The sequence below is a fragment of the Stomoxys calcitrans genome, chromosome 5, assembly GCF_963082655.1.
Source record: "Stomoxys calcitrans chromosome 5, idStoCalc2.1, whole genome shotgun sequence".
Lineage (NCBI taxonomy): Eukaryota > Metazoa > Arthropoda > Insecta > Diptera > Muscidae > Stomoxys > Stomoxys calcitrans.
The window spans coordinates 100,728,728-100,741,683 of NC_081556.1; the positions used below are offsets into that span (position 1 = coordinate 100,728,728).

General features: G+C 39.5%; 1 protein-coding gene across 2 annotated transcripts; it reads left to right on the plus strand.

Annotated features, from left to right (window-relative positions):
- The first annotated feature begins 1,372 nt into the window (after positions 1-1,372).
- On the plus strand, positions 1,373-11,393 carry LOC106087755 (putative inorganic phosphate cotransporter). 2 transcript variants are annotated; one of them, XM_013252896.2, is made up of 4 exons: positions 1,373-1,436; positions 9,758-9,894; positions 9,956-11,029; positions 11,099-11,393. In XM_013252896.2, exons 2-4 carry the CDS (start codon positions 9,772-9,774, stop codon positions 11,339-11,341), a joined length of 1,440 nt encoding a protein of 479 aa, XP_013108350.2. In that variant the 5' UTR covers positions 1,373-1,436; positions 9,758-9,771; the 3' UTR covers positions 11,342-11,393. The 2 variants fall into 2 exon arrangements, with proteins under 2 accessions (XP_013108350.2, XP_013108348.2); XM_013252894.2 differs by lacking the exon at positions 1,373-1,436 and adding an exon at positions 1,622-1,808.
- Positions 11,394-12,956: the final 1,563 nt, after the last annotated feature.

Here is a 12,956-nt window from a genome sequence, read left to right on the forward strand (position 1 = left end):
CCTAAGGTAGAGTGTATAAAAACGAATATGATATCCAATTGAAGAGCCATGTGTTTGGGGAGCCACCATACCCTAAAATAACTCCCTAATCGGACGTATTTAGTGGCCATGGTAATATGTGACTCATATAAAATTTTACTGGCCATGGTTATATGTGACTCGGGAAATTTATACCCATTTTCGGGACAAAGACCAGGGGTCCGCTACACCCTCAAGCAGAAGTTATTTACTGATCATGCCAATATGGGACTCATGTAAAATGTATTTGAAATTAGAGCACGAGCCAAGTGTTTGGCTGGGCACCCTAACTTCGAAATAACCCCTAAACCGGAAATATTTACCAATACTGTAATATAGGATTCAAAAGAAGGGCACTTGAGAGTAGAGTAAACATTTGTCCAGAAACCGAGCAAGGGCAAACTTCTCACACATCAATGAGTGCTATCCGATTCAAGTTTAAACTCAATGATAATGGACCTTTTTTATAGCCGAGTTCCAACGGCGTGCCGCAGTGCGACACCGCTTTGGGGAGAATTGTTTACATGACCACGCAATTTACCAATTCGGTAATATAGGACTCAAAAGAAGGGCATTTCAGAGTAGGAGAAAAATTAGCCCAGGAACAAACTTCTCACACATCAATGAGTTCCTTTCGATTCAAGTTTAATCTCGATTATAAGGGACTTTTTTTTTATAGCCAAGTTCCAACGGCGTGCCGCAGAGCGACACCTCTTTGGGAAGAATTTTTTTACATGACCATCATGGCGTGATTCCTCGCAAATATCACCAGCATTAAGAGGGGATAGCAACCGCTTTAAATATTGTCCGATGTTCTCGCCAGGATTCGAACGCAGGCGTTTAGCGTCAAGGAGGACATAGGCTACAGTGGCACTAATTCGATATTCACATTCAGGGCAAAGTGTCCCCACCCTAAAAAGATATCAGAGAGCTAAAGGCGCAGCGGAGTGGGTCCGGTTCGGCTGGGAATCAATAAACAAATATATATGTGTGTGTAAGTGGGTAGCAATCGCCGCTCGCAAATTTTATTACAGCTGCGTATCTATTCACAAATACCAAAATGCAACTCTGCTCTATGAACGTCAAAATTTGCCTTGCTTCTGTAAAAAATCTTACTAACCCCTGGGCTACTCAAAACTTATTCACCACACCCGAACGTCATAAATTTACAAACCCTGCAACTTTTATATCAATGGGCACACAGCCTAAGAGAAAATAACATTGAAGAGTTATCTTTCCCTAAGAAGCAGTGAAGTGCATCGAAGCTAACCCAGCAATGCTACTTATCGTTTAGATAAATGTTTGCATCTGAGGTTACTGTAGACAAAATCAGTAATAGTCGCATATATCATGAGGCCGTTGATGATTGGCAGCAAAACGTTTTCAAACATCCACCATAGTAGGCCCAATAAAACAAAGTAAATACCAGCAAAACAATTCTCACCAGGCAGCCTGCTCATAAAGTTGCTGTTATTTTTATCGTCGTATATATTTAATCGTCATACGAGATTAGTTTTATATTTCGCCCCATATGAATGGTGGTTACTAGCACTAAGAATCATAATCAGCGAGAAATCCCATAGAAATTCCAGACCTAGTATGTTTCAAATATTGTTTTTCAAGTTTAAATAACTCGGTTCGTTGGCACGGTCAAGATGTTGTCGTCGTTTCGGAAATAGAATGGAAATTTCAAAAAATCAAAGGACTACCTAAATACAAATTTGAAGAATATTTCAGTTTTAATTGCAGAAATAAATAGACCATAAATATGACAGCCGTCGAGGATAAAGGTATATTATTGGTGATAAATAAACGAAACGTTAATAAATCCAAGAGTAAACAAAGCAATCGACGGTTATTGCATAGCTACGTATGGTGTTATAAATTTATAGTCAAATGTTTATAAAAAGTGAAAGGCTACCGCCGTGACTAAAAAATGAATGAATGAAGAGTGGAAATAAATCAACTGAAAGGATTAATTCAGTAAAAATTAAATAACAGTAATGGAATATAGGAAAACATCCAAAAGCTATACTTCCAATGAATTTTGCTCTTTAGAAAAAATCTAAATAAATGTTTTCCTAATGAAAGAAATAAATACACAATGAAAATAACTTCGAATTTTTCTCTCAAAAGAAAAACTGTCTACATTTCTTCTTGAGAAAACATTTCAATGAAATTTTCTCTATAGTCTGAATTTCTATAAAATTGTCTTATTGGACTAAATTTCTATAAAATTTTCTTTAGAGACGAAGCTTTCCCAATATTTCAGTGAAAATTTCCTCGGTAGACAAAATTTTTATAAAGACAAAATTTAATTTTTCAAGTTTTTTGCCTGTTAGGTCGAGATCATTTGCATCTCCGATCATTGAGCTCGTCTCGCAAGAGAAACAAACAAAAATTGTAAAATTTAATGATCTCGCCCAAACACGCAAAAAACTTGAAAAATGAAAAATTCGGCAGAGCACGGGCAGGATTCGAACCTAGGCGCACGGAGCAACAGCGAGAGCCATTGACGTTGTGTTAGCGTTCGAAGCCATCAATACAACTTCCAACAGATGCACCAAATCATGTGTAGTACGGAAGAAGTGTAATTTGTCGCAGACAGAGTGTCTGTCATTAAACAAAAAACATGTAACAGCTCGCTAAATTCGGCCGGGCCGAATTTTATATACCTTCCACCATGGATGGCATTAGTCGAATTCTTTTCCCGGCATCTCTTCTAAGGAAAAAAAGGATATAAGAAAAGATTTGCTCTGCTATTAGAGCAATATCAAGATATGGTCCGGTTTTGACCACAATTAAATTACAAGTTGGAGACCTGTGTAAAAAGTCAGCCAATTCGAATAAGAATTGCGCCCTTTGGGGGCTCAAGAAGTAAAATAGAGAGAGATCGATTTATATGGGAGCTGCATCAGGCCGATTCAGACCATAATAAACACGTATGGTGATGGTCATGAGAGGATCCTTCGTACAAAATTTCAGGTAAATCGGATAATAATTGCGACCTCTAGAGGCTCAAGAAGTCAAGATCCCAGATCGGTTTATATGGCAGCTATATCAGATTATGAACCGATTTGAACCTTATTTGACACAATTGTTGAAAGTAAGAATAAAATACGTCATGAAAAATTTCAGCCAAATCGGATAAGAATTGCGACCTCTAGAGGCTCAAGAAGTCAAGACCCCAGATCGGTTTATATAGCAGCTATATCAGGACATGGGCCGATTTGAACCATTCATAATACAGTTGTTGGAAGTCATAACAAAAGACGTCGTGCAACATTTCATTCCAATCAAATAAGAATTGCGCACTCTAGAGGCTCAAGAAAATCAAGACCCAAGATCGGTTTATATGGCAGCTATATCAGGTTATGGACCGACTTCAACCATACTTGGCACAGTTGTTGGAAATCGTAACAAAACATGTCGTGCAAAATTTCATTCCAATCGGATAAGAATTTCGCCCTTTAGAGGCTCAAGAAGTCAAGATCCCAGATCGGTTTATATGGCAGCTACATCAGGTCATGAACCGATTTGAACCATATTTGGCACAGTTGTTGGAAGTCATATTGAAACAAGTCATGCAAAATTTTAGGCAAATCGGATAATAATTGCGACCTCTAGAGGCTCAAGAAGTCAAGATCCCAGATCGGTTTATATGGCAGCTATATCAGATTATGAACCGATTTGAACCTTATTTGACACAGTTGTTGGAAATTATAACAAAACATGCCGTGCAAATTTTCAGCCAAATTGGATAAGAATTGCGCCCTCTATTGGCTCGAGAAGTCAAGATTCAAGATCGGTTTATATGGCAGCTATATCAGGTAATGGACCGATTTGAACCATACTTATAACAGTTGTTGAAAGTCTTATTTAAACACGTCATGCAAAATTTCAGCCATATCGGATGATAATTTCGCCCTCTAGAGGCTCAAGAAGTCAAGATCCCAGATAGGTTTCTATGGCTGCTATATTTAAATATGGACTTATATGGCCCATTTACAATCCCAACCGACCTACACTAATAAGAAGTAGTAGTGCAAAATTTTAAAGCGGCTAGCTTAACTCCTTTGAAAGTTAGCTTGCTTTCGACAGACAGACGGACGGACGGACAGGCGGACATGGCTAGATCGACTTAAAATGTCATGAAGGTCAAGAATATATATACTTTATAAGGTCTTAGACGATTATTTCGAGGAGTTACAAACAGCATGACGAAATTTGTATACCCCCATCCTATGATATAATAAAATAGAATAAAACAGGTTATGGTTCATTTCGGACCATAATTGAACTGAATATTAGAGACCATAATAGAAGTCATTGTGTAAAATTTCAGCCAAATCTAGTAAGAATTACGCACTTTAGGGGCCGAAGAAGTAAAATAGGGAGATCCGTTTATAGGGGAGCTGCATTAGGCTATAAACCGATTGATTTCATTTTCGTCACGTATGTTAAAGGTCATGAGAGAAGCCGTTGTACAAAATTTCAGCTAAATCGGATAATAATTGCGCCCCCTAGAGGCTTAAGAAGTCAAGATTCAAGATCGGTTTATATGGCAGCTATATCAGATCATGTACCGATTTGAACCCTATTTGGCACAGTTGTTGGAAGTCGTAACAAAACACCTAATGCAAAAATTTAGCCAAATCGGATAAGAATTGCGCCCTCTAGAGGCTCAAGAAGTCAAGATCCCAGATCTGTTTATATGGTAGCTATATCTAAATATGGACCTATATGGCCCATTTACAATCCCAAGCGACCTACACTTATAAGAATTAGTTGTGCAAAATTTTAAAGCGGCTAGCTTAACTCCATTGAAAGTTAGCTTGCTTTCGACAGACAGACGGACGGACGGACAGACGGACATGGCTAGATCGACTTAAAATGTCATGAAGGTCAAGAATATATATACTTTATAAGGTCTTAGACGATTATTTCGAGGAGTTACAAACAGCATGACGAAATTTGTATACCCCCATCCTATGGGGGAGGGTATACAAATTTTATAGCCACACCAACAAAGATATTTAAACAAGTATCTTCATTTTCGGTTGATTTAGTACCTCTGCTGTATTTGGTTTCCCAAAAAACCACATCTGTAGGAGGATGATGTCTACGGGAGAACTAATCTGCATCACACCTTACACTATGGATCGTCATATAAATCTGTCGGTATCATTCATACCTGTAGTAATTTAGGATCTATTGTTTGAGATTTACTGTATGACAGTAATTTAATTAAATCACTATCTTTGACCTCAAGCTTCAGTAAAATCCAAACACCATGTGACAATCATTATTATCAACTAACTGAATAAAGAATAAATGAAAAGTTTACACAATTTTATTAACCCTAATACTCACCCACACTAAAAATCGTGAGTAAAAGAATCAACCCAAAACCTATTGGAGGTCCTACAATTTCTTTTCACAAAAGCTTCATATTGACTTTTATCGTGAACCAACATAACTGGGTATTATTTATAGAAAAGAACACCAATGGATTATCTTATTCTGTCCACCTATGTTCCATTTGTTTATATTTGCCGATAACGCGTTTTTAATTACCAATAAATTTAAGATAAGGCATGTTTGGGTTTAGGGTATGTTTAATTTCATTGAAGTGATTGGTAATAATTGCAATAAAGTGGCCTTATCAATGCTATCGCTAAACGTGTAGTCTATCGCTGAATAGGATTATGCGTATGGTATTGGTATGGTAAAGGTTAACTTTACTGCACTCTTATCACCTGCAGAATTGAGAATTGTTGTTTGAAAACAATCGAAAAATGGTAAAAATAATTTTAAATATAAAGCCTTCTTGTATCTCAATATTGTATTGTATATTGGGTGGGATGACGTCGAAGATAATGGGTACCTTGGTTGTCGGTTGTTACTACCTTCAATTTGGCAAAGTCAAGAACAATCTTGGACTCCCCTCATTTTCAACGTGAATATTAACATCCTCATGATACAGCTCCTGTATAAACTAATCCTTCAACTTGCCTTCTAAAGAATCTTCAGAACGCAGTTTTAATGCGATCGTAATTTGGAAATGTAGTAGGAAGACTTCAGTTCTGATTTGAATTTATTTAATATCTAGATTCCATTCCAGGATATTGTCTGGCTATAGACCGTTTCGTTCAATACTTTCTTTTCAAAGAATAGCACAGCAAGGAACCTTCAAAAGTAAGGCAAAAATGTGTGATGTTGCTAAAAAAAACATTTGACCGGCAATCTGTATTGCGATTTCTGCTTCACCAAGTATCTTTATCAGCGGAATTTGTTAAATGGATTGTGGTGCTCTACATACCAACCCAACTAGAGTAGGTTGTAGAACACACAAGATGGGTCCAAGAATATTTGCTAATGTCACTAGGGACAGTTTGGTGATGGCAATTGTCGAAAAGGGAAAACAAATTGGAGTGGGATAGTCAATGAACTGTCATCAAGACACTCGGATGTCCTTGCGGACATCATTTGAAATGTATCATTCTGCACTAAAAATATTGGTGAGATCTGGCCAGGTGCAGCACTAGATTAGAGAATATTCCTTCTTGACCAATTAAGCATGCTTGGATACCAAGGATTCTCTCAAATCCTGAATCCAAACTTGGAAGACTAAGGAAATGTAATGCCAATCTTTCAACCACCGACTGGTATATTGGATAAGGCTGATGGCGATCGGAGACATGCAGCATTCGTACTAAACTCCGGGTGTCCCGCAGACCTCAACAAGTCTGAAGGGGTTGTATCCTACGTATTCAACAAGTTGAAACTGAAGGTCTATAGAAGCGGTGGGGTTGGGGAAACAAGAGACAGCTCAGCAGTTGTTGCTGAACACTTGCCTGAGGAACTATCGACCTCAACGCTAAAGTCTGTCGGATTTAAGGAGACTTAAAATACCTCTGTCACGATCGAAACAGGAGAGGAAGGCATCGAAACTGGACCCGACAAACCCTGTCTGGGTGAGCCATCCGGTTGGACTGGGCTTAAGGTGTGCGCCACATATGATACGATCTCTATGACGTCGAAGTGGGGGAAATGGAGGATAAGTAGAGGTCTATTGGGTTGCCCAAAAAGTAATTGCGGATTTTTTAAAAGAAAGTAAATGCATTTTTAATAAAACTTAGAATGAACTTTAATCAAATATACTTTTTTTCTAAAGCAAGCTAAAAGTAACAGCTGATAACTGACAGAAGAAAGAATGCAATTACAGAGTCACAAGATGTGAAAAAATTTGTCAAATCCGCAATTACTTTTTGGGCAACCCAATATTTCTTATCCCTAAATTCCACAAATGACTGGCGACAACACAGATAATTCCCGACCCAGCGTTTCAGGCCTGGCTGAAGGAACGTATTGGCGATGTCCTCAAATAGATTGCAATGGCAGTGTCGAATGACTTCAATAGGTTCAGTGCCACGAGAAACGTCATATCACATGGCCTGGGCTGATGGAAGTCATGGCAAATATGTGCGGTTATGGCAAGCAGAGTAGTTGTCACCCATAGTAGTGGCGATAAAATGACCCCTGTGGCATGCGTTGTACCACTTTCTCCTTTATCTTTATGTCATGGGAACCAACATTTATTAGCCAGTTCCTTAGCATACCGCTTATCCAGTTTCTTTGGACCCGGTCCACCCTTTACTAGTCTAAAGATTGGATCAGTGTGTCAAACACATACAACTATGTGCGGACACATAGGTCTTGGGTACAAACTATACGCTCCACCATAGGATGGGGGTATACTAAATTTATCATTCTGATTGTAACCCCTCGAAATATGCGTCTAAGATCCCATAAAATATATATAATCTTGATCGTCATGACATTATAGTTCGCCATGTATGTCTGTCCCTCCGTCCGTCCGTCGGACCGCCAGTTTGTCGAAACCACGCTAACTTTTTAAGGAGTAAAGCTAGCCGCTTGAAATTTTGAACAAATACTTCTTATTAGTGTAGGCCGGTTGGGTTTGCAAATGGGCCAAATCGATCCATGTTTTGATATAGATGCCATATAAAACGATCTTGGGTCTTGACTTCATGAGCCTCTAGAGGGCGCAATTCTCGTCCGATTTGACTGAAATTTTACACGAGGTGTTTTCATATCACTTCCAGCAACTGTGCTAAGTATGGTTCAAACCGGTTCATAACCTGATATAGCTGCCATATAAACCGATCTTGGGTCTTAACTTCTAGAGATTTTAGAGGGCGCAAGTTTTATCCGATTTAGCCCTAATATTGCACGTGGAGTTTTGGTATCATTTCCAACAACTGTGCCAAGTATGGTTCAAATCGGGTACACTTCTTATCCTTTAAGGCTGAGATTTTGCATGAAGTATTTTATTATGACTTCCAATAACTGTACTTAGTGTGGCGCAAATCGGTAAATTACCTGAAATAGCTGCCATATAAACCGATCTTGGGTCTTGAGTTCTTGAGCCTCTAGAGGGCGCAATTCTTATCCGATTTGGCTGAAATTTTGCAAGAGGTGTTTTGTTATGACTTTCAACAACTGTGCTAAGAATGGCGGAAATCGGTATATATAAACCGATCTTGGATCTTGACTTTTGGATCCTCTATCGGTATATGTTTTGATATAGCTCCCATGTGAATCGATCTTGACTTCTTGATCCTTTAGAGGGCGCAATTCTTATCCGCTTTGGCTGAAATTATATAATTTGACGTTTTCTATGACCATCAACAGATGTGCTTAGTATGGATCCAAACCTGATAAAGCTCACATATAAACCGATCTTCCGATTAAACTCCTTCAGCCTCTAGAGGGCGCAATTCTTATCCGTTTTGACTGAAACTTTATACAGTGACTTCTCTTATGACCTCCAACCTACGTGCCTAGTATGATTTTAATCGAACTAAAACCTGATGTAGCTCCCATACAACCCGATCTCCCGTTTGCACTTCTTCAGCCCCTAGACGTCGCAGTTCTTATCTGATGTGGCTGAAAGGGCGCAATTCTTATCCGATTTAGATGAAATTTTGCACAGTGTCTTCTGCTATGACCTCCAACATACGTGTCAAATATGGTATGGATCAGCCCATAACCTCACATAGCTCCCATATAAATCGAACTCTCGTTTTTACTTCTTGAGCCCCTATAGAGGGCAATTTTTAACCGATGTGGCTGAAATTTTGCACAGTGACTTCTCTTATGACCTCGTACAAACCTGTCAATCGGTGTAAAACCTTATATAGCTCCCATATAACCCGATCTCCCGATTGCCCTTCTTGAGCCCCTTGACGTCCCAGTTCTTGTCTGATTTGGCTGAAATTTCGCACAACGACTTCTACTATGTCCTTCAAAATGCGTGCCAAACATGGTCGGAATCGGTTTATAACCTCATATAGCTCCCATATAAACCGATCTCCCCATTCTACTTCTTGAGCCGCTAAAGAGCGCAATTTTTGTCCGATTTGGGTGAAATTTTGCACAATGACTTCTGGTATAGTCTCCAACATCGAAATCAAGTATGCCCCGAATCGGTCTATAACCTGACACCAATAGCATAGCAATTCTCATCCATTATTCTTTATTTGCCTATAAAGACATACCGGGCAAATAACCTGACATATGCGATCCATGGTGGAGGGTATATAAAATTTGGCCCGGTCGAACTTGGCACGCTTTTACTTTTTAGTATTTACTTCTAATCTAACCTAACCTAATTTACACATTTACCAATACTCGTTCTTTTAATTTCTTGCAGGACCCACATTTGGCATGCGCCATATGCAGACCCTACTTTTATTTCTCAATATTGTGGTAGTCTACATTAGCCGCCTTAATATCGGAGTAGCTGTGGTTGCCATGACAAATGCCGAAACAACAAATCCAGATTTTCCGGTAAAACAAGACAAGACTAGTTTTATTGTCTTATTAACTAAATTTAAATTTTCCATTGCAGGAATTCGATTGGAGTGAAAAACAAATTTCCTACATTCTTTCCAGTTTCTATTGGGGCTATGTGTTTACCCAATTTCCCGGAGGAGCCTTGAGCAAACGTTTTGGTGCCAAGATTACCATGGGTCTGGCCACATTTTTCTCCGCCATTTTGAGTGCAGTGACACCGGTCTCTGTAACATGGGGAGGATGGAAGGCATTTTGTGTTATCAGAGGTTTGCAAGGCATCTTCCAGGGCATGCTTTTCCCCTGTATACATGAACATCTGGCTAAGTGGTCACCATTGCAGGAGCGTAATCGCCTGGGAGCCTTAAGTCACACCGGCATTGAGTGTGGCACGGTCTTGGCTTTGGGTATTACAGGCCTCATTGCTGGAGGGCCCATGGGTTGGCCGGGTATTTCATATGTTTCAGCTGCTCTATGCTTTGCTTGGTGCCTGCTTTGGTTTGTGTTCGCTGCAAATAATGCCACAGAATCACGGTTTATAAAAGAGGCCGAGAAAAGCTACATAGAATCGTCTTTGGAACATGCTGATGATTTTCATAAGAAAAAGATACCCATACCTTGGAAGGCCATATGGTTGTCAGTACCCTTTAATGCGCTGCTATTGGCCCGCTGTGCTGAAGGTTGGGGCCTAGCCACCTTACAAGCCCAAATACCTTCCTACCTGAATGGTGTTTTGGATATGGAGATCAAATCGAATGCCTTGTTCTCAGCCCTGCCCTTCTTAGCCATGTGGGTGATGTCCTATGTGTATTTGATTTCGGCGGATATTTTACAGCGTCGAAAGATTTTAACCTTATCGGCCATACGCAAAACCATGAACAGTTTTGCCTTTTGGATACCAGCTGTGGGTTTGGTTGCAATAGGCTTTCTGGATAGTGACAGTAAGACATGGGCCATTATCCTTATGACACTGAGTGTGGGTGTAAATAGTGGAGCAACCATTGGCAGTTCTCTGAATTCCATTGATTTGTCACCGAATCATGCGGGTATTTTAATGGGCATTGTCAATACCATAGCGAATTTTATGCCCTTGTTTTCACCTTTGGTGGTGGGGGTCATAGTAACAGATTCGGTGAGTGAAATTTTTATAGTTGAGCCAATTTGATGTAATACCTAATTTTTATAAATTTTCTTTTTAAAGTCCAATCGAACCCAATGGCAAATTGTATTTGCCATCTCAGCAGTGGTCTTCTTCGTTGGCAATTTAGTCTACATCATATGGGGCACTGCTGTATCTCAACCCTGGGATGCCGAGGATTATTTAATGCCAAAGGATGCGGAGAGTTCTTCCAAAGCAAATGACAACAATCAAAGTGCTAGTGGATATACTAATAAAGCGTTGGAAATTACAGATAATTCAGAAGATGGAGTGAAAGAAAATTAGCAGCCACATTTGATACAAATTAATGTAGTTTTAATTTTGTAGTTAATTTTAATGTTATAACAAAAAAAATTGTTAATAAAAAAATTAGATCCAAATTTAAATCCAAACTGTTATTAAACAAGTCATAGACCGATTCGGACCATAGATGAATGCTGAACATTGTAGAAGTCATTGTGCAATGTTTCAGTTCATTCGAATAACAATTGCTCCTTGTAGGGGCTCAAGAAGCAAAATCGAGAGATCGGTTTATATGGGAGCTGTATCAAGCTATAGATCGATTCAGATCATAAGAGACACGTATATTGAAGATCATGGGGGAAGCCGTTGTACAAAATTTCTTCTAAATCGGATGTGAATTGCGCCCTCTAGAGGCTCAAGAAAACAAGACCCAAGATCGGTTTATATGGCAGCTATTGGGTTGCCCAAAAAGTAATTGCGGATTTTTTAAAAGAAAGTAAATGCATTTTTAATAAAACTTAGAATGAACTTTAATCAAATATACTTTTTTACACTTTTTTTCTAAAGCAAGCTAAAAGTAACAGCTGATAACTGACAGAAGAAAGAATGCAATTACAGAGTCACAAGCTGTGAAAAAGTTTGTCAACGCCGACTATATGAAAAATCCGCAATTACTTTTTGGGCAACCCAATATATTAAAACATAGACCGATTTGAACCCTACCTAGCGTAGTTGTTTGAGCCATACCTAGCGTAGTTGTTGGAAGTAATACCAAAACACCACGTGCAAAATTTCAGTCAAATCGGACGAGAATTGCGCCCTCTAGAGGCTCAAGAAGTCCAGACCCGGGATCGGTTTATATAGCTTCTTCTTCTTTAATTGGCTATGACAGAATATTTGTTCCACTAGCCGAACGTAGAATAGCGTTCCAAGCGCCTCGATCATCTGCGCTCATTCTACAATCTCTGACACCAAGTTTCGAGGTGTCTCCCACAACTTGATCTTTCCATTGGGCTTTTGGTCTTCCCGGTTTGCGTGTACCACCGTGTTCGCCTTCAAAAGGCTTCTTTGCAGGAGCTTCTTCATCCATTCTGACAACATGACCTGGCCAACGCAGCCGTTGTATTTTGATGCAAGTAACTATGCTGCCGTCGTCATGGTTCATACGTCGCCTATATTCTCCGTTAATGCGAACTAGTACTGGTTCCACGAAGAATCTTTCTCTCAAATGCTCCAAGCACTGCCTCATGTGCTTTGACAAGTACGCAGGCTTCAGAACCATATAACAGCACGGCTAGTATCAGTGTCTTGTATAGTGTAATCTTCGTTTGTCGAGAGGTGGCCTTGTATCGAAACTGCTTACTTAGCCCAAAGTAGCATCTGTTTGCCAGTATTATTCTTCGCTTAATCTCAAAACTGGTGTCATTCGTTTCGGTTACGGCGGTGCCGAGGTAGATAAAGTTACTGACTTTCTCAAAGTTATGGTTCCCAACTTTCTCCAATTTCTTTATCTGCTCGGTTGTGCAAGGCTTTTTGGGAGTTGAAACCATCCATTTCGTCTTATCTCCATTTGCTGCCAACCCATTTTCACTGACACTCTTTCGATTCTTTCAAAGGCTGCAGTTACTACTTCCGGTGACCGACCTATGGTATCGAT